Below are 22,763 nucleotides of genomic sequence, written 5' to 3'. Positions count from 1 at the left end.
GGACAACCCCTGGAACACTTTTCAGCACTGTGTGGTTTTTGTCAACAACCACCACAGAATCATCCAGGCACTATCAGTGAAGAACCAAAGACCAGAGAAAATTCTATCATTGTAGAAATGGGTCTCCTCCTTTTTGAATGATTGACTCAGTTATGTAAGGTCTTTGGACTACATTTTTGTAAAGGTTTGTGGGCTGATGTTCTTACACTCCAGCTCTCCATTTTATTGATAGCACATTAAGTCTGAATGTCCTCATTAATATGAGGGGATTGGTACTAGTTTTATCCCATAAAACCTTATCACATTTAAAGTAATGTTTGAGAGGGAGAAACTTTTTGAAGTCTGTGGCTATTGCTCTTTTTTAAATTAATAGACATGTGGCACTCTTGCCAAATGGAGAGATTTAGAGTGACCACACGTCCAAAACATTTAAAATCATAATCATGGTAATCAAGTTACTAGAAAACCAGAACAGATTTGTAATTCAAGGGAGTCTGAATTATGATTGTCAATAACAGTAATTATAACCATAAACCTCATCTAGTACGTTTTATCCAAAGAGCTCAACACAGTCTTATATCTATTATTTCCCTCTCTGTGCAGGCCACTTTGAGTTAGGGAAAAACACATTGAGGCAGTTTCTCATTTGGAAAACAGACACAGAAAGATTGACTGTCTTACCAAGAGTGAAATAGTATGTCCACCAAAAGGCCTGGGAGAAATGAAGTCTCTCAAATCTTGTATCAGATTTCTTTCAAAGTGAAGTCTACTGTCAGATTTTGGAGGATGATTGTTTTTCCTCTGGTCAGTCCAGGTCCTGTATCTCCCTGTGCGTGAGTCCACCTGTGCAAAAGGTGTAGCCGGGAGCCTGAGGCCTGGTCCTTTTGCAACAAGACTAGCCTGGGAGGGAAACTGACCTTGTTCGCCATGGTTGGGGAGTAGGGGAGAGGGACACTTGAAGTCCCTTTCAGCTCTGAGATTATGCACAGCTCAATAGCTACAGTATCAGAGTGACAGGCAGCTCCCATACCTTGTAGAAAACGAGATTACAACGCAGAAGAGATGACTCTTTTTATTTTGTTTTGTTTCCCTGTAGTTCAGTTAGAGGTGCTCCATATCAGAACTCTTTCCTTTTTTCCGATATTTTGCTAGTTAAGTGTGAAAAACTGCTAGAGTCCCCTGCATAAGAAGGGTAAATGAGGACTTTAATATGATAGAACTCTGTGTTGACTCTTTGGGGAGGGAAAAATCATGTGTTTGCATGAAGACCCCTGCTTTAATTATAGGTGTGAATGCATAGAGGAGGGATTTGTACCTGGGTCTTTGCTAAACATGTCCTCAATGAAGAATTCTAACAGCTAGATTGGTAGAAATGCAAAGACATTAAGAATGGATAATTGACCTGAGAACTGAAAATCAGTAGAACCAGAAAGATATTTCTCTGTTAGAGTCATGGAAAGTTCTTACGTAAGCACACGTGAAGTTGTTGTTGATACCTTATTGTGGGTATGTCAACATCTGGATATACGTGTATGAAAACACATTTATGTATATGGATGTGTAGAGGTAAATTTTTTCTGCAAATCTTTAGCATGTTGCCACATAAGCCTCCTTCTGATTATAGACTCCAGAGCTGTTGCATTCACGGACTCCTACTTTAAAGAATATTTTTCTCCCCTCTTCATTCCGAGATCAGCTGTTTTTCTTCTTGGGATAAATGAGTATCTCCTGAACTCTTCTAATGAATATTTACTAAATGATAGTGTCTCTCAGATTTTCTGTCTTCCATACACTCTACATTTGAGTTTTTCTTTTGTCTCCATGTCTCTGGCCCCTCTTGTGTTTTGCCTTGAGGCATATCGTATGGCAAAAAGGGGAGCAAGAAAGCATACCTGCCAACACGCACATCAGATTTATTCTGACCACTTCCGTACATGTCAGCATTTAACAAGGCAGTAATTGGCAGTCCTCTCTAAGCCCTTTTTGAAAGCAATAAGGGAGGCTTTTGCTATATTCATTTATCGATACTCTTTGGGACTTTTTGTTTCTCTGTAAACCACAGATGCACATTTACCATCTTGTCCAGCACAGTTTTCATTGTAATTATCTTCCTCTCTGTTGTTCTTATACTGGAAAGTTGGTTACAGTTGCTTGTGAATGTAAGCATTGATTGATGAGTATCAGTTTTCTGTGATATTGTCCCTGGGTCTAAGTTCCAGCCTTTTGTAATTCCCTTGAGATAAAGCTGTATTAGCAGTTGTTACCCTCTTAACTGGAAATCAGCCCACATCACTTAATCTCATTAGTATTGTTGACTCTCATGCTAACCACCACTTTGAAAGTCATAGCCCCAATTCACTCTTAAGAAGATTTCAGCTCTGAGCATCTCTGCATATATGGGCCCATTCTGGGGCGTGACTTCCACTGAGCTCCAAGCATGAGCTAGCCGTGATGTCTCCAGACTCTTTCTCGGCGGGATTCAACACTGTCAACACCTTCCTGAAGTGCTTGTTGCATTTGGATTACGTGACTATGGTTAATGTCTTCATACTTCTCATTTCCCCAGCAAAACTTCAGGGCAACTCCCAGCCCCTCTTCAGACATTTTCAACATTAAATTCCCTCTCTATCAGTGTCATCTCTCCAAGAGACCAAAACTACCTCTCCTCTGGGGAAAGAAATGATAGTTATCACCAGCCTGCCAGCATTTACCTCTCTTGATGATGATATTGCCAAGCACATGTTTAGTCTCAGGTGAGGGTTTTCAGACTGTTGATTCTACAGGAGCATTCCTGCTCAGTTTGCTGGCAGCTGGCTTAGATTGGGGTGTGGCCTGCTCGACAGCAGGACATATTTCCAAGCATAAAAGTACTCAGGATTCCAGAAATAATAAAGCAGATAGGGCATCGATCATTTGGAAGTTTTATTTAATCTGGAGACATATCCATGATCCAAACAACCATAGACTTGGGTTGCAGTTTCCCTCGTCTCTCCCTGAGCTCTCAGTTTCCTCATGCATAAAATAAGGTGACTGTAAGGAATAAATGAAATAACACATGTGAAGTGCTTAGCATGGAAATAACTGAACCATACCAAGTATTCTGTAAATGAGAGATTTGAATCCGAGACAGTTCCTACACATTCACAGAAATGCCAGAAGAGGCCCCTGTTCTCATCTCTAGAGTGGGAGTCCCCTCCTTGTAATTTAATGATCTTATTGAATTCTCTTATTACTGTTGACAGACTTAAACCACTTGAACCTCACGTCCTAATATTAGCTCTTTTGCCATTGTCTTCTGTTTCCATGCATGGAATATTTTCTTCACTATTCTCTTATTAAGAATAGAGCGAGATGCTCTTCACAGTTCATCTCTTCTATCCCTTAAAGCAAACAGCACCAGGCTTTCAAGAGCTGGAAAGATTGCAGATGAATAATGTGTTCTGATTTTGTGTCATTTCCCAGATGACTTTGTGGTGCAGAAGCCAGAGCTCAGTACTCCCTCCATTTGCCACGCCCCTGGAGGAGAATACTTTGTGGAAGGAGAAACGTGGAACATTGACTCCTGTACTCAGTGCACCTGCCACAGCGGACGGGTGCTGTGTGAGACAGAGGTGTGCCCACCGCTGCTCTGCCAGAACCCCTCACGCACCCAGGATTCCTGCTGCCCACAGTGTACAGGTAAGCGACACCATGCCTTGTGGGTGCTTGGTGGGGAAGGATGCAGCTCTGGGTGTTGTCATTCTGTGGGACCCACAGGGCAGGATCAGCCCCATATGGGAGTGTGCCAAACCCAGTATCCCATCAGGAACAGCTGGCAGTCTGCTTCCTGCATGTATTCTTTTTATCAACCACCTATTTATGCAGTCAGTATGCCTCACACCTGAGATGACTGTGAAACAAAAAAGGAGACTCTTTCTCTTGCCAATTTTTTTCCTTAACCCTACATCTCAAACTCGAGGAGTATACCTAAGTAGAGAAAGTCCCACCGCACCAAATTAACCAAACGATTCTGTTACTGTGAAAAGTCATCTTTATGTAACAAATGAGAAGAATAGTTATTTATAAATAATGTAAACAAAATTATTTGTAAATAAAATTCTTTGAAATATAAGGGTGGTGAAGAGACTTTGAAATATGCATAATGCCACCCCCTCCAAGTTGGGATGATTAGTGAGTTAATGCCAAAAAGCATTAAGTGACTAGCACTGCACATGTACAAGGAGTGCTATTATTTTCTACTTTTTATTTCTCAGATAATCTGACCTTAGCAGGTAAATGTATGGCCATGAAACTTGTTAGAGGGAAATTTGTCAAGATGTTAATCATAAGTTACTGGTTTTATATACCTTTAGTAGTACTTTTAATTAATACTAGATGTGACTTTTTCAAAAGATATTTAAATATAAAATTACCAAGTTGACAGAACTAGTTTTGTTTTGTTGTTGTTGCTTCTTATTCCCATATTTCAACTTAAATCAATAAGCATTTACTTTCTAAACATATTCTTAGAGCATTTCTGCTCAGCAAAACATAAACCCTTGTATTTTATTACTTTTTTTTTTTTTACATTGGATTATCTAGTCAGCTGGCCAGAATCTGTTGTTCCGTCATTATGTGCAGCATCATCAGTGTCTAAATTTTTTATAGGTTTATGTTGATGGCATTTTTGGAATTGATCAGATGAACTTATAGGCATAGCCACATTACTGGCTGTTGTCATCATGCACGGCAGCCCAAGTATTACCATTTTAGTACAGAACTGTTAATCTGAGAAGCTTAATTAGCACTATAGCTTTTCTAGTATAAGAAATAGTTCATATGTGTTACATTTTTAGGATATGCATGACCTATGATTTCCCAATTTGTTGTCATCACAATTCACTCAGATTCAAACCCTACTGATGTTTTTTGTTAATATATAGCAGTGGCTTTACTTACATCACCTTGGTAGAAACTACTTAGAGTGATCTTTTCCTTGGTGATAATGAATTTATATACTTTTAGCTATTTAGTTTACATATATTTGTAGAATGCCTGAATTGAACTATGGGGATTCCAAGGTTAATGAAAACAGACATGATTCCTGTCCTGGAGCAATAGCCAAAAAGCCAAACAATTCAATATTCCACATTAAGTCAATAATGATAAAGTAAGAGGTGTGCCTTGAAAGGGAGGATTCAAGAACATAGGCAATCTGGGAAACTAAAGCAGCAAATACCCCTGGTGCTATTTGTGTTAGGATTTGAGTGATGAACTTAGGGATTGACTAAGGGAGTGGCACTGGGGGAGGAAATGCCTCCAGGACCACTAGCTCAAATTCATTGATGGGAAACCTTGCTGAACTCAGAGGTTCCACCCATAAAGAGAAGGAGAGCTATGTGGAGATGGGAACCTCTGAGTATGCTAACATGGGTGGCATGTGCAGAGGCCCATGGGTTCTAGCCAAGCAAGGCAGTGGTAGTCCTGCATTCCTTTCCATCTTTCCAAAGAACAGGCAACCCCTCATATGCCTGGCTTTGACTTCTCATTCATTAACTTAGGCCTGGATTTTTTTCTTTACCTCTAACTAAAGGATGTTTCTGGACTTTCTCATTCATAGTTGTATTGAGATACAAAAAAATAAAAAGCCTTAAAACTCAAATTATCAATTTCTTCCTATCACAGTAATTCTCAACAGTGGCATTGATAAGTGGCATATTACACATGTAGAAAAATATCATCTCTAATCTTAGGACACTTGCATTCTAAAATGGCCCAAAAGTCATAGCTCCACAGTGGGATAACAGCTTCCAAAGGGTCGAATCCCTCATGATGCTTCCATCTGTAGGATGCCTTGTCATTTCCTCTCTTCAGCTTTCCCTCTTCTCTGGCCTGGTTTAAAGCAAGGTCTGGTGAGGAAATGAGGAAAGATTGCACATCACTGCAAGTGAAGCTACTTCACCAGCATACAAAAGGGAGAGGGTAAAATAGCACTTGTTTCTTTCCATAAGTTTAAAATTTTCTTTCCTTTATTTTTAGAGTTGGAAAAAAGCATGGCAGAGAAGAGTGAGGGAGGTAGAAAATAAAAAGATAAAAGGAACACCAGTGAAAACACTGGTAAAGATCAAATAAAGGAGTAAACGTTTGGAAACAGAAGTGTAAAGAAAAGGGTCTAGAGCAGGAAAAATGAGAAAAGAGGCCCAAAGAAGGGAGATGCTGTGGGTAAGATTCCAAATGACATTGTCGGTCAGGGTTGGGCCAGGAGCCTCCTGCCTGGTGGAAGGAAACCTGCAGACTCTACCTCGGCTCCAGCCCTCACACTGTCACTGCCAGCGTATCCTGATGTCCTCTGGGTTCTTTCCAGGCCTCAGTGAGAGCCCTGCAGATTCCAGGCTGTTTGTTTCACTGTCATTCCATAGCTTCATCACGGCTGTCCCTTCTTCTTTTCAGTTTTTAGACAGAGGTTGGGCAATGCTTGCATGAGCTAAGTTAACGTAAGTCACAAAAACCTCATGGAGATTTGCAGGGCCTAGTGTGAACAAGAGGGTGTTGTCCTTATTTCTAGCCAAAGCAAAAGTTAGCACTGGTCAGTCTCTTAAAGAAGAAATTATCCCTCGACGTAGATAACCACGAAAAGGTCATTGAGAAAGTCATCCCATCTTACCATCTCTAACCTATGTGGGTGGGATCTGTGGAATCATATCTGTAATAGGACCTAGAGTACCATGGAGCCGTGGAACCAATGGCTGTTCTTCAACTTATGCCTGCTGCCTTTGGGACTAGTCATAGGAGATACAGTTACTCAGTTTAAAGGAGAGAGTATGGGCCAATCCCATTATGCTGGCTTCCCTGTCCCTCAGAGAAGGTCCACAATGAAGTAACTGCCTTGGTCCTCAAAAAGGAAACCATCATTCTCAGTAAACTATCGCAAGAACAAAAAACCAAACACTGCATATTCTCACTCATAGGTGGGAATTGAACAATGAGATCACATGGACACAGGAAGGGGAATATCACACTCTGGGGACTGTGGTGGGGAGGGGGGAGGGGGGAGGGATAGCATTGGGAGATATACCTAATGCTAGATGACGAGTTAGTGGGTGCAGCGCACCAGCATGGCACATGTATACATATGTAACTAACCTGCACAATGTGCACATGTACCCTAAAACTTAAAGTATAATTAAAAAAAAAAAAAAAAAAAGGCCCTTCTTGTCACATCCTACTTACTGGCTGTAGGGTATATTCATGAGGTGGATAGAAGGAAAAAGTGGCATGTAGAGCTTCTGGATCATATGGCAACTACATGTCTCAGTTGTTTCTGGTTCTTGACTAAAAATAACAGAGCTCATGAAGTTGGTTCTGGGAAGAACATACGACAACTCTTTTGATTGTGTATGCATGGAGAAAATGTGGCCCTCTTAGAGCTTTGCTAGGTAGGGCTGTCATGGCTGTGTCTAGACTCTTGAGTGGTGAAGTTGATTAGAAGTGCTCTCTTATCAGTTGGACTATGACATTTCTAAACTGGAAACGCACCCACTTACATTTTCCTTTCTGATATCTCAATCATATTGCTGCTTGATGTTACAATTTTCATTGATCTTAGTGGAAACCAATGCCCAAAGTGCTATCTGGATTTTCTGGTGACATTTTCTGTTGCAAGTTGTAACTAGATCTGGGGACTTTCAGGTCTCAGTCTTTAAATAGCAAAGACACAGATGATTTGCACATGATTTCTCTGTGGTTGCATCCTTAATGAGTGATTTAGATTTCTTATCTTTCAGCCATTAATGTGAATTCCTGAACATTGGAATGTTGCATTTAGGTGGTTTTTGGTAGTCTGGTACAATGAGAATTTGTCTGAATATTGATTGGTCAAAATTGCATGTGGCCACAAGAGAAAATCCAGCTACAATTTTTAAGTAAATAGAGGTTTATTTTACATATATGACAAGACATTTGGAGGCAGATGTTTATCAGCATTGATTCAGCGGTTCAGTGGGGTCAAGGCCTTTCTCTTCTGATAGGGGTGTCACAGCCGTGATCAACGCACTCCTATCAAGGCAGGAATAATGTGGAAGGATGATGGCAGAACATATCTACCCTTCTTTGAAGAAAGTGAAAGCTTTCCCAGAAATCCCCTTGTTAGCCATTAGGTCCCATTAGCTACGGCTAGATGATGGGGCCACCCTAGTTTCAAGGGAGCCTAGGAAAGCAGGGAACAGAATTGTCCCGTTTACTTACATGCATTGTAATCCAAGTCCTGGGACTTCCCCAAAGAAAACCAGGATTTCATTAAGGAAGAAAGAGCGGATATTATATAAACAACTAACAGAATAACTGTAACATCTCTTTTTTGATCTTTGTTATTTTGTTTAAAAATTTAAGACCCTTCCGGAATCATACTTTCTGATTTGTTACTGCGTCATGTATTTAAGGAGGCACCGAAAGCCATCATGACTGGGTGTGCTTTGAAACACACTATGTTGCATAGTTGCTGGCCAACAGCATCTTCTTTGCTGACCTATATGTTCATTTTTCCAGATCAACCTTTTCGGCCTTCCTTGTCCCGCAATAACAGCGTACCTAATTACTGCAAAAATGAGGAAGGGGATATATTCCTGGCAGCGGAGTCCTGGAAGCCTGACGTTTGTACCAGCTGCATCTGCATCGATAGCGTAATTAGCTGTTTCTCTGAGTCCTGCCCTTCTGTATCCTGTGAAAGACCTGTCTTGAGAAAAGGCCAGTGTTGTCCCTACTGCATAGGTAAGACCAAGGAAAAAAAAATCCCTCATCTCTACCAGTTGTCACTAAATCTGTATTGACAGCCATTTGCTAGATCAATTAATATTTTTGAAACTAGTTTTTTCCCTGCTTGACATGTCACACAGACCCAGTGTAGCAACACCGAGCAGAAGAAAGGTATGGAAGATGTACTCCCAAGAGGAGGTGCTGTAAGAATAAATAAATGAGGCCAGGCGTGGTGGCTCACGCCTGCAATCCCAGCACTTTGGGAGGCCGAGGCAGACGGATCACTTGAGGTCAGGAGTTCAAGACCAGCCTGGCCAACATGATGAAACCCCGTCTCTACCAAAAATACAGAAATTAGCTGTGTGTGGTGGCACACACCTGTAATCCCAGCTACTCCGGAGGCTGAGGCAGGAGAAATCACTTGAACACAGGAGGCGGAGGTTACAGTGAGCCAAGATTGTGCCACTGCACTCCAGCCTGGGTGACAGAGCAAGACTCCATCTCAAAAAAAAAAAAAAAAAGAAGAAGAAGAAGAAGGAGAAAGAAATGTTCTCTGAGAATGTCATAATGTTATAGCACTGTCGTGTTCTATCGGGGTCCTTTGCCAGTTCAGGGTTTTCAATTTCAGAACTCTGTTTCTCCAGCCTATTTTTTACAGTGGTTTTTTTTTCTTTTTTTAGACAGATTCTCACTCTGTCACCCAGGCTGGAGTACAGTGGTGCAATCTCAGCTTGCTGCAACCTCCGCCTCCTGGGTTCAAGCAATTCTCCTGCCTCAGCCTCCCTAGTAGCTGGAATTACAGGTGCCTGCCACCTCGCCTAGCTAATTTTTGTATTTTAGTAGAGACGGGGACAGTGGTGTTTTTTTCCAGATAGAAACACCATGTCTCATATTAGAGCCCACTTAGTGTATAAAGCTTGCTGCTGCCTTGAGATCAACTAAATATGAAATATTAATTTAATCTCCCAGTTGTTCCTGTCTTCTGGCACTTAATGGATTCTGTTTCAACCACGTGGTTGTCCCTGTCAGTGGCCTAGGCACACAGAGTGAGGCCTGAGTAACTCTAGAGCCCTCACCTTCTTGTGACCCGTGGTGGTGATGCATCTTTGTGAGCAGAGGATCTATGTATATTAGCACCTAACATCTGGAGCAAAACTAGTCCTATGGACATAAGCCAGATGCTGTTCTGAGGTCCAAAAGGTGAGACAGCTGGCAGTTCTATCAAGGACAGCCCGTGTTCCCTGGGCTTTCACCCTCTTTTAACGCTTTTGTGTCCAGTAAAGCTCAAAGTCAAATGAAAGACAATGACACGTCTCAATCAGATAGTGCACCTATAATCAGAGTAGCAAATGAAAAAGTTTACAGTCTGTACTAATTGCACATTTATTGTTGGGGATTTTCCATGTTTTCTAAACACAAGTCATTGCATATATCTGGAGTGATAGATGGGGAATAAAGGAGATCTGGCTACACAGTTTTGTGGCATTTCTGATAGATAAGCTGAGGAATGGTGGCCATAACTCAAGCTCATGAGGACATCTCCCTGTCCTTGTCTTGTGACTTCTGGCCACTAGACAGGGCCACTCTTGAGTCTTTTACTCTGCATGTTGGTATATGAGATGGAAATGCCTGTTCTTAGGAATTTTACACAGATTTTCTTACTGTAATGGTCAAAGAGTAATAAAAGTTCTGTTTTAAAAGCTAGATGGCCAAAGAGTAATAAAAGTTCTGTTTTAAAAGCTAGATTCTCTCTTTTAATAGGGTTACCATCCATATAATTTATTCTTCAAACCACGATGCTTTTGAGAGTGAAAAGGGGGCTGTTAATAATTCTGATGGGACAATAGTCATAGATCAGGAGTGTCCCAAGCAAACTGGATATGTGGCAGCCCTGCATTTTAGCACCGGCTTCTCTGTACTCTACCCATAAGCTTTCTAGCTCCTAAGTGGAGGGAAAAATGTATCAAGGCATATATCCAATTTAGTGCTACTTACCTTTTCAAAGAGCTGACCAAAATTCACGCGACAAAATGACACAGCCTTTGGTGAGATCTAAATGAAAGCTATAACTAAGCTACTCTTTCAGGCTGGGTAAGGGGAAAGTATAGCCAATATCCCCATAGTTATATATCAAAACTTTTTTTTTTAACTTTTTAAGTTCAGAGGTACAAGTGCAGTAAAACTTTAATACTAAAGGAAATGGTTCACAAGTCAACCAGGGATACTTATGTCATACTTGGGAAACCAGGGCCCAGGAGGTCTGAGAATTGCATGTTACCTTCAGAGGAAAAATCTAACAGCAGATCTCTCGTGTGTTGAAAATTCTCAGATTGTTTTGTGTAAATTTATTGTTGTTTTGCTACTTAATTGTTAAATTTGTAATTAGTAAATTATTCGACTAGTAAATTTGTTTTCATGTGACGGTAGATAATCATCTCTCACAAAACCAATTTAACAAATTCAAAATTATGAAGAGAAACCTGCAAATCATAGTATTCTGTAGTCTTTCTTTTTATTTTTTATTTTTTGCCTTCATACTTTCTATTCCAATTCCTGCATCTAGATTACACATTCTTCATTGGTGTAGAAAAAAAGGACCAGTTTGGCTCAAATTTGTGATTTTGATTTTAAGTTGGACTGCAGCACTTTTGCTAAATTGTGGTTCATATGAGCTCGTAATGGTATAGTGGACATTTTGATTCTGATCTATCTCCCTCCACAACTTCCCTCCCCCTCCCAAACTGATGCATGTATAATTTTATCATATAAACCTATGACTTAGCTTCAGGGGACCATGTTGGGAAGACTTAACATTTGATGAACTGTAACCATGTACCTTATTCACTCGTTCATCTTAATAATTTATATGTGTTGTATTATTGAAATAGTCATTAAGCCCTCTTCTGTCTGCATCATATTTACTTTGCAAGTAGCGTTGTTAGATAGGCCTTCATCCTTTCTCATCTAGCCCTGCTATATCTAAACGTACGAAGTCAAGTTCATGACTATGATATAGGGATTTCCTGTCTGACTCTCCAGTTTGCATTTGGGCTTGTTCTCTTATCAACTAAGAAGTCCTGACTTCCAGTCAGCTTGGTCCCTGTATAAGGGTGCCAAGCCTGGCCAGCAGAAGCACACCCAAAGGCAGTTGCCAGCTGTGCTTCATTGGCAGAGCCTTTATCACCATCCAGAGATCACTGAGCAAAGGAAAAACATGGAAACACACCATCAGGCGGCATGTCTTAAAGCACCCAATTGTTTTTCCAGTGGGCACCAAAGACCAGTGCTCGCATTGTTTCCTGGTTTAGGCTTTCTCAGTTTTAACTCAGATTATCATCTATTCTCAGGATCTTGTGTATCTCACTGTTAGAATGTACAGACTATCTCACCCCAGCCTACAGTGCTGACCTCACCTTGGCTGTAGGGCTCTTCCGTGGACGAATGTTCTCCCTAATTAGTCAAATACAGATCTCTAAAAACCTCAAACTCACAATTAAGGGACCTCTTTTGTTAGTGGTCAAAAAAAAAGTATGCATGTGAAGTATCCTTTTTTCCTACTGTAAGAAAAATGAAAAGTGGTGATTCTACCAAAAATAGTTTTCTGATTACAAGTATTTGTGTTCCTTTTGTTAAATTGTCAAGTCACTAATGAGCAATGATAATGCTTCTCTTTTGATGTGCGAAGGCCTCATATTATGTGTGCTAATTTAATAGGATATGTAATATAGACATAATTAATAGGATTGATGATTAATTTTGAAAAGTGAACAGCTTTGTCTAGTTTCTTATAATATCCATCATTAGGGAATTCATTGTTCTACTAGAAAGAAACTAAGTAGTAATTACCCATTCACTTTAATGGAACATCTTCTGATTCCCTAATTTTTTTTGTACTCTGGTTTTCTAAGTAAATACATTCAAACTTAGATTTTATTTTCATAAGCTGACTATAATGAAGGGTTAAAGGATGAAGAACAAGAATCGAAAGTTGACAAGTATGACTCAGGTGGAGATAAAAGGTCTGGTGGGAATTCTGATGGGTGAAAAGAGATTTCATATGTGGTTCCTTGTAAACAGCAAATGCCTCTGTTATGACCTACTTAGCCATGCAAGAGTGTACTGGTTTCTAAAGCATCCCATGGCCATTTCACTGATGACATGCTACATGCCTTTCTCAAACCTTGCCAGAGCAAAAATTATTTCAATGCTTTCAATGAAGTCTTTATTTCATGACTTCAAGGAGGATAGCAGACAAGTAAATTAGCAGCCCTCATACCACACCACTCATATGCCTGTGGGGATACTCATATCCCCATATGAGCCCTGACCACATCAACCTTGCTCTAATGTTCGTGTTGGTGATGCTTCTGCCCATACTGAGTGCCAGACTCTGGCAGCTTCTGGAGGGGGGACCATGAGTCTTTCAGTGGAACCTCCCTGTGTCCAGGGGTCAGTCATTCCTGGTCAGATATTAAAAAGAAAAAGTACGACTTTGATCATAAAGTCTATCTTAGGTTAATTTCCAGGATTTTCAAGCCCACTTCATTGCTGCATCATACCTGTTGACTTTGGAAGTCAAGATGCTCAGGTATGTCCCCCAGTTAAGCCACTCTAGGTGATCAGGACTGACGTTGAATAAATAGCTCATGTGTTGGCTAAGTCTTAAGTGTTAGTATGTAGAGCATTGTTTTGAAAATTATGACTTGGCAAGTATTTGTTTGTAACTACGTGTTATTTTAGAAGATATTTCAAGGTCAGATTTTTAAAGTCATTTGTTGGCTAGAAATTCTTGAGTCAGTGTATCTTTCTCACTTCAGAAATTGTGGATGATTGTTTGTGTTTATTATATATAATATAAATATTTACTTATACATTATATAAAATAAATACAAGTATATATGTGGCTCATAACTTCCATGTGAACTAAGTTAAAATGTTCTGATTACATGCCTTCTAATCAGCCAGTATCATTGAAGTGTTTTTAAGTGTCATATATCTTTAAGGATCTGTGAAAATGAGTTCTATTATAGGTCGATGGTACACTAAAAATTTCTTACAGGTTGTATTAATACCTCTGTTTGATTAGAAGTTAGCTATTTTTATATTTATATATTTACTAATATTCGAAGTGGGACTTTCCCATGGAGCTGGCTTAGCTTGTGTTGTGACTGTATTTCTTCTCAACTGGCTGTGATACTGTCACTGTATAGTGATCTCCTCCATAGTGATCTTCAACTCGCAAATGATTAAATAATATTTAACCTTAATAGGGAAATGTCTATACCTTATATCAAGTCAATACATTATTCCTTTTGCTTAGATTTCTGTTTATTTAAACATAACTCTACTAAACTGGTATCTTAGAGATATATAGCATCTCTTTGGAACATCTGTTGGTCATTGTGTATTTAATTCAGCCCAAGAATCAATTATAGTAAATATTTAATTCAGGCATCTTTAAGCTATACAACCCATGAAACTTAATGTTACGCATTTTGAAACCATAATGATATGATGGTGCCCACCTTCATTGGAACATTTTTCACCGCTGCTTCTCCAGTGTATTTTCTTAAAAGCTTCTGCACATTGGAAAGAGAACTTCCCTTGGAGCCAGAGCATTATAATCACAGCTCTGTCACATTCTAGCTTTATGTCTCGGTGATATGATGTAACCCTAGTTCAGTTTCCTCATCCATAAGATGGCAATAATAATATTGTCCTGTGCTTCACAAAAGTGCCAAGAATATTAAATGACATAATGTACATATGCAAAAATACTTTATAAACAGTAAACACAATTTAAGTGTATATTGATTCAGTAGAATTGCTGCTCTCGTAACACAGATTGCAGCTGATCTGAGTAACGTTATCAAATAGATTCTAGTGTCTCACTGTTAAATGTAGCGTCTGGCTTTCTACAAGAGAAATGCCTGGATATAACATCTCAGTGATGAGCTTTTCGAGGCCGAGAATATCTTAGATAATGCTTTGGCAGTGTACCTCATCCTGCCTGCTCCCATCTTAAAAAGCCCATGTCACTTTGGTCACTCCATTGTAACCCGGGTAGAAACAGTGTGCTTTCTGTAGCTCAGCTGTGTTGTGACAGGGCCTTGCCCACAAACCGCACTGTTCTTTCATACCTCTAGACATTATCAGAAGTGAGAAAATAGGGCGCATTTATTTTTGTTTATGTTGAGAGGCTAGTCCCATTTGAAGAGTCTGAACTTACTGTGCATGATCCACTGTGATTCCTGGGAACGGAGTACGTGGCATTTATCATCAGGGCGCACCCTCATAGGGAGATGTATACCTCCTGCACATTCTTCAGTGCTGTCAGTTACTGTGGACCTACACGGAGGCCCAGGTTGTCACAGTTAGTGCTAAAAAGATTGAAACAAAAGATGAGAGGTGTGATTTGAAAGAAGGGGAAACAGGATGATTTTCTGTGTATTGTTCAGAGAGTATAAAAATGAAAACATTCTGGTTGTCATGCACCATGCTAACTTTGGAACTGGTCTAAAGTTATCACAACAAAAATAAGCAGTGTTTGATTTCAGTTTGTTTGGGTCTTACCCTATGCCCTAGGAAGTAACTGATCTTGCTGCTTCCATAAGCAGCTTTCTCTTCTCACTTCAGTATCCTTTCCAGGCCCCCGGCTGTGTAAACAGAAATTCAAGTTGTTCTGGTTAACTTGGGAAAAAACCCCTAAGCTGCATAGTCTTTAGGTGTGCTCCGCTCCAGCCCCACATTCTTAATTTAAAGAGCTCTGCTGCACGGAAGTTAGGCTGCTGCACTGCTATTTCCAGAGAGATGCAACAGCATCTGCCTTTCTCTTATTTCGGTCCAGGAGGCCAAACCTGATTTTGTACCCTCTAGTGGTCAAGGATATGGGGGAAGACCCCATCACAAGAGGGCCCACCTGATAAGAACCCTCTGGAGACTGCTGGCAGAGTCTTCTTAACAGGACTTGGACTGTGACCAGATAAAACATCTTCTATAGGTGCAGAAACTGGCCAATCTGGAAGGTCCAATGGCTTCTACATTAAGGTTTTCTTAACAAGATGGTATACCCCGACTTTTACATGGATTGCTTCTTTTAAGTCCTAAAAGAAGTTGTATTTCTTCCTCCTTATTTGGGCCACCTTGATCTTTAGTTGTTGCTGCCTGCCTTTTAAAATGACATTTTTATATTTCCAAAATGATTTATGTGAATAATGTCCATGTACCTGTAGATGCATCTTGGATTGTAGGCCCTACTATGACATGAGACCACATTTAAAGTTGAAAATAAAATGTTTCCTTCAACAACTATCCATGAAGTGCTTAATCAACCCATAACAAATGCTTAACACAAGGAGTAAGCTCTATTACTGAGAAATTGTGTCCTCTGCATGCAGTGGTTCTCAGCCAAAAGCGACTGTGTTTACTAGTTTGGTGAGATTTCTTTTTGTAGAACTAGGACTTGGAAGCCTGAGCAATCACCTATTTCTTTCTAGTATGTTGAAGAAATCTGATAGGCTCTTTTAACCTTTATAAATTACTTGCACTTCCTACCCTAAGAAATAAATGAAATAAAATAAAACAAAAATGGAATTCTAAGAAAAGCCTTAAACTGTGGCCAAATCTGCTTTCACAGCAATTAAGATTGAGGCAGTATGGAGAGGTAGGAGTCAGCCGACATGACAGCATTTACCTCATTTTTTTAAAAGAAAGATGGATTAAGATCAGATTTTTTTTATTGGAAGCTAAAAGTTATAAAGTAAAATACCCAAAGATTTAATTAAATCAGTAAGCATTTGTTGCATTTTTAACCAGAATTCTTTAATCATTTCCTGACAGAATGACTGTGTATTAGATCTCTGCCTCATTGAAATTGTCTAGGCCCCCTGCATCTGTTTTTAGCAAGACTTCAGTTGAGTTCCATCTTTTCATTCTTTTACAGTCTGTAAAGGCCTGGTGAGTCAGCGTATTGAAAATCAGTCATCATCTTCTGTCTATGAGTTCTTAATGGCCCGTCCATTATTTCTCAGATTCCTGCATCATTACAATTTTCATGTGTTTAAGTCTCTTCTTTATGTTTTTTAAAAAAACAAGTGAAGCCAGTTTCTCAAACAGGAGGTGCTCACATTCTATTTATTCTCCAAGTGTGGAGTCTGTGCCCAGCATGTGACCGACAATACAGAATGAAAAGCACATGACAAGCCAGGGATTTCAGTGTCTTGTTAGAAAGTGAAATGGAAGTGGTATTTTATTCCTTTGTGGCTTAGAGAGTGCTGTAATGCATTGTTACAGGTATAAACTAACATTTTTAGAAGTACTTCCCCTATTCTTGCCCAGGTCAGCTATGTCATTGGTAATACTTGGCTGCCTTTTCTACCGCTCCCTTTTCTAAATCTCATGTTACCCATAGTATACATGGGCCCTTTGTATGCCTGCCTAAATGACTTCACTGAAGTTTTCTGTAAATCCCTCAAACCTCAAACTTAAGAACCCAAACTGTAATATCATGTTATTAGCAGGACCAGCTGTCCGCGCGTCTTTTCCAGACACTGGGCTCATCCATTTGGATATGGACTCCCACAAAGCTGACGAGACCCTCTGGGTGCAGGAGCGTCTCCTGAGGACCAAGGCCTTGAATGCCTTGTTCACGTCTGCATCCCCAACACTTAGGATGACACTCAGGGGGCCTTGATCTCAATGTGTGGGAAGAACAAATGCCCCCGTTATAGTACTGTGTTGGCTCGTTTTGCAGTGAGACTTATTCTGAGATTAAGAGCTGCATTTAGCTTCTTGGCCACCAGGATCCCAGAGTAAATTACTTTTCAGGACTCTAAATAGTACGCAGGAGATTTGAAAGAACTGATGCAATTTCTAAAGCAGCCTGACTTCCTCCCAGGAAGTTACTCCCACACCAAGACTCTGACTTCATGACCACCAGATTTAGAAATTGAAGTATCTATGTAAGAAGTTGCCTCCTAGGCAGAAATCAAGAAATCCAACTATAACATAGGTTAGAGTCCATTTTGGTTTTTATATCCTTCCACAGAGGAAAGAGGAGGAAGAATCTGGAGATGCGTTTTTGGTGTTTTTTGTTTTTTTTGTTTTTTTTCCAGAGGCTCATGTATATCCTACATCATAGTCAGTTTCAGAGCAGGGCTGTGCCACCATCTCAGTGACTCCTGGAATACTAAATTGGATCTTTGTAGAGGAAGAAAATAACACAGTTCTAGATTTTCCCTAGCTGTTAATTAGTTTTATGGCATAATTAAAATAGCTCAGGAGTAAAAACAAAGTCCAGCCTTAACAGGCTGTTAAGTCTTCTTTTCTTATCTTGAAAAGAGATAAGATAATGAAGTTTAAACAGTTGAAGAAGTTAACTGGAAAGGAATTAACATTTCAAGGCCTTGCCGCTTCTTCCTCCTCTTGTGATATGAACCAGAATTGAGGGAAAATAGGCAGGAGGGAACCCACACTGAATTTTCCAGACTCTACCGCTGAAAGACATTGTATATTTTTATTATAATCATATGTGATGCAAGATAATATTGCTCATATCTGAATCCCAAAAGAAAAGAAGATGTTTGTCTGAGCATCCCATGAGGTAAGCAGCCCCATGGAAGGACCAGCTGCATCCAGCAAAGGGCTCCAGGTCCCTGACGTAGTTGATGGTGATGGCAGAAGTCAATCTTTGTATTCTTACAGAGACTTTGTTTCTGAAAGAGGCCAAAAGTCATTTCAAACTGAATCTGACGGATAAGATAGGGGCCATAGCTGAGAAAAATAAGTAGCAAAGCCAATCTAAACCAAGGTGTAACTGTGAAATAGTAACCATCTTCTTTGCACGTTTCAAAATTGGCCCTGGACGCCATCGCAAGAGGAAAATTCCAAAGCTGTGCAGCAGCGGCAGTACCATTGGAAGAGTTTACAGCCTACCAGGACTACTTAGAAGGGGATCATGTTTATTTGGATATATAACCCCTGATTGGTTTGTTTTAAAAATAAATGTTATTATGTTAGTGTCATACCTCATGGTTTCCTTGGAACATTCTCCTCTAATCCTCTTTGAGAGAGTGGGAGGGAGAGATTGTGAGGGGAGAGAGAAGTGTTAAACAGAGATGTTCCTAAGGAGGACCAGGAATCCTAAATTACCTAAATAACCCACTTCGTTATCTCCACTCCTTGATAGCACTGTGTGAGGTATGATGCAGTCAGGTGAAGGACAATTTATCTTTGAAGACAAAGATAAATTCGAGTCCCCATTTTCAAGAGTCAGTGAGAAGTAACAGCTTGTTTGTGTGGCACTGATTGATCCTTGTCCGGGCAAGCGGCCCTTCCACAGGTTATCCGGCTTGGCACACAACAGACAGAGGTGCTGGCGGACTGTGGAACCAGACCCGCTGTGGTTCCCCTCCTCACCCTGCCACTTCCTAGCTGTGCATCTTGGACAACTGATTGAATCTTGTGCCTCATTTTTCTGTGGAATTGAAACAATACCCTGACCCATTGGGCAATGGAGATCAAATGGCATTGATGCAGGTAACATGCTTAACACAGGGCCTGGTATGTAGTGGGCATTCAGTAAGTGGAAGTTACGATTATTATTAGGTATCAAAGAACAAAACTTAATTGTCAGAATAAGCAAACCAGTTGGAATAATAAATGTAGCCTTTAGAGTTAAATGGCACAACCCTGATAGCCACACATAAACTGTTTTGGTTATTTTTAGTTGGATATTCCCAGTCTTTATTTCTACATCCCTCTTCAGGCTGAGTGCTTAAAATACATTTATGTGTAGTCTCAATTAGATTATGCTGTTTCCCCCAAAAGACTACAGTGACTATTATTTTAATTTATAGAACCTCGAATTGCATGGAATAGCTACCACATCTCCCTTTAAACCTGGTAGCTTCCAAAACTTCCTGATGGCGTTTTCGCAAATGGGTCCCTATGTGTCATTGAAGGAGACAGTGTATCTAGGAAAAGAAATGAGGATACTGAGCAAGGTGTTGGTGGCTCATGCCTATAATTCCAGCATTTTGGGAGACTAAGGCAGGTAGCTAGCTTGAGGCCAGGAGTTCAAGACCAGCCTGGCCAACACAGTGAGACCCCATCTCCACAAAAAAAAAAAAAAAAAAAAAAAAAAAAAAAAAAAAAAAACCTAAAAATTATCCAGGCATAATGGTGCATACTAGTAGTCCTAACTACTCAGGAGGTTAAAGTAGGAGGATCACTTGAGCCCAGAAGTTCAAAGAGCTATGATTGCACCACTACATTCCAGCCTGGGCAACAGAGTGAGACCCTGTTTCTTGAGAAAAAGAAAAAAGTTATTGGTTTTCCCATTGCCTCCAAGGCATTCAGAGTGGTTGTTCTTTCTCATAATATCATTTTATAAATATTCTTTTAGACAGTGATCTCATACAGTTACTGAAAGAGTATTTGCATAAACCCTGTATGCTGTAGCTCAGCATTTGATCTTTGATATTTCTTCTGTGGTTTTGATACATCAGTTGAAATTATTCTACATAGGTCAGTATCATTCAGAAAACACCACACATCATAGCCAGGTGCTTTAGGTTCACGCTCAGTCTAAGTTCTTCCCATCATTATTCTCGTGTGTGGAGAGAGGAAGGGAAGGAAAGAAGGAATGAAGGAGAGAGGGAAGGAAGGAGGGTGGGAGGGAAAGGGAAGGAAGGAGAGAGGGGGAAGGAAGGAGGGAAGGAAAGGAGGGAGGGAGAGTGAAAAGGAGAGAAGGAAGGACAGAGGGAGAAGGAAGGAAGGTGAGGGAGTGGGAAGGAGAGAGGGGAAAGGAAGGAAGGAGGGAGGGAAGGAGGGGAAAGGAGGGAAGAATGAGGGAGAGGGCAGGAAGGGGGAAGAAGGAAGGAAGGAAGGAGGGAGTGGGAAGGAAGGAGGGAGAAAAGGATGGGAAAGGAGATAAGGAAGGAAGGAGGGAGGGGGAAGGAGGAAAGAAAGGATGGAGGGGAAGGAAGGAGGGATGAGAAAGGAAGGAGGGAGGGGGAAGGAAAGAAGGAGAAAAGGAGGGACAGAGGAGGAGGGAAGGAAAGAGGGAGGGAAGGGGAAGGAAGGGAGGGAGGGGGAAGGAAGGAAGGAAAAAATACAGACAGGAAGGAAGGACAGGAAGGGAGGGAGAGAGGGAGGGGAGAGACAGGAAGGAAAATATAGGCAGGAAGGAAGGGAAGGACAGGGAGGGAGACAGGGATAGGGAAGGGAGGGAGAGGAAGGGAGGGAGGGACAGGAAGGAAGGGAGGGAGGGAGGGACAGGAAGGAAGGGAGGAAGGAAAATACAGGAAGGAAGGGAGGAAGGAAGGGAGAGACAGAAAGAGAGGGAGGGAGGGACAGGAAGGAAGGAAGGAAAATACAGACAGGAAGGGAAAGGAAGGGAAGGAATGAAGGAAATACAGGAAGGAAAAGGAAGACAGGAGGAAGGAAAAGGAAGATGGAAGGAAGGAAGGAAAGAAAAAAAGAATATAGACAGTATAGACCACTGCTTGGCCTTGAGTCAGAAGAGTTACGGACAAGATGGAATGAGGAGTTTTACCTCCTGTCTGGTTTCTTTGTACGGTAACACTGTTACTCAAATTTTATTCAGTGATATTGCATTGTATGGGCCAAGGTTCATGTAAAATATAATCAGTGATACTGCTCTATCAAACATTGCTTCTTTTCATAAAGAATTCTCAGCAAAATAGACTCTAAATTTGATGGCCAAAACTAATGTCCTCAATGCAGTGTCCAGGCTCAGTCTAAGTTCTTCCCATCATTACTCTCATGTGTGTGGAGAGAGGAAGGAAAGAAGGAATGAAGGGGAGAGGGAAGGAGGGAGGGAGGGAAGGGGAAGGAAGGAGAGAGGGAGAAGGAAGGAGGACAGGAGGGAGGGAGGGAGGGTAAAAGGGAAGGAAGGATGGAGGGAGAAGGAAGGAAGGTGAGGGAGGGGGAAGGAGAGAGGGGAAAGGAAGTTCAGAGTACTACTTAAATTAGGCATCATTGGATGATTCTGTTCAGCCAATTTGACACGTGCATTTTGGATACCTTAGTGAAGTCGCCTCTTTTAAGGATTCCATATTAATCAAGAACTTCTATCATGAGTTTCTTTTGAAAGCCTCCAAATGAGTTTTTAGCCTAATAATTAGTGTGCCAGAAGATTTCTGTGGAGCATCTACAAACATAGGGAAGTGCATTTTTTAATAGATACTGAAAAATTGATTTCTGATTACAACTAGAACTTTCCATGATTACTTGACTTAATGCCCCTTGTTGAACCTTAGACAGCAGTAATGAGAAAAATGATAGAAGTTGTTGAGAACATAAGAGATGATGCATTTAACACTCGATCTCAGTTTCTTCCTTGGACTTGTTTCTAACACCCCCCCAATGGATTGAGATTTGTATCTGTGGAGTAAAAATTTTACAATATTAGGCCATTATTAGTGCCATTTATAAAGGTGCATATGCTTGAGTATTGCCTGCCCTACTTATCCATAACCACAGATTGAAAATATTTTTAAAAACATACAAATTTCAAAATATAGTATAACAACTATTTACATAGCATTTACATCGTGTTAGGTATTGCAAGTAATCTAGAGATGGCCTAAAGTATACGGGGGGATGTGAGTAGGTATATACAAATACTACGCTGTTTTATATTAGGGACTTGGGACATGAGCGTCTTTGGATTTTGGTATCCATGGGGTCCTAGAACCAGTCTCCCAAGGGACAATTGTAATTGGTAAGAAGAAAATGTAGAGACCACAGATCTGTGAGCATTTCTGTCTGTGACCTTCCTCTGGAAAAGCTCAGTCTGAAGCACAAACTGGGTCTTCATAGAGAGCCGCTTCCAGCTGCCTTAGAGCACTCGCTGCAAAGCTTGGGGCTGCTCAGAGAAAATGGCTCCTGATGCCATTATGGGCTTCTCATCGTGCCCTGAGATGTGCTGGGTTCTGTTTCTTGTGTCTATTCAATGAATTCTGACCCTTCAAGAGCTTCCCAGATGCTTTCCAGGAAGAACCCTGGGC

At 40.7% G+C, this 22,763-nt stretch overlaps 1 protein-coding gene across 5 annotated transcripts in view; it reads left to right on the top strand.

Annotated features, from left to right (window-relative positions):
• The window catches only part of CRIM1 (cysteine rich transmembrane BMP regulator 1), a 195,242-nt gene that overhangs the window by 157,792 nt on the left and 14,687 nt on the right, over positions 1-22,763 (top strand). For all 5 annotated transcript variants that reach the window (XM_003817664.7, XM_008970907.5, XM_034952924.3 and 2 more), the window contains 2 exons: positions 3,463-3,678; positions 8,524-8,745. In XM_003817664.7, the coding sequence (XP_003817712.3) occupies positions 3,463-3,678; positions 8,524-8,745 (438 nt within the window). The remainder of the gene's footprint in view (positions 1-3,462; positions 3,679-8,523; positions 8,746-22,763) is intronic.

This window comes from Pan paniscus, chromosome 12 (assembly GCF_029289425.2).
Source record: "Pan paniscus chromosome 12, NHGRI_mPanPan1-v2.0_pri, whole genome shotgun sequence".
NCBI lineage: Eukaryota > Metazoa > Chordata > Mammalia > Primates > Hominidae > Pan > Pan paniscus.
Note: the sequence above shows the minus strand (reverse complement) of the source record. Positions and strands in the feature narration are given on the sequence as shown.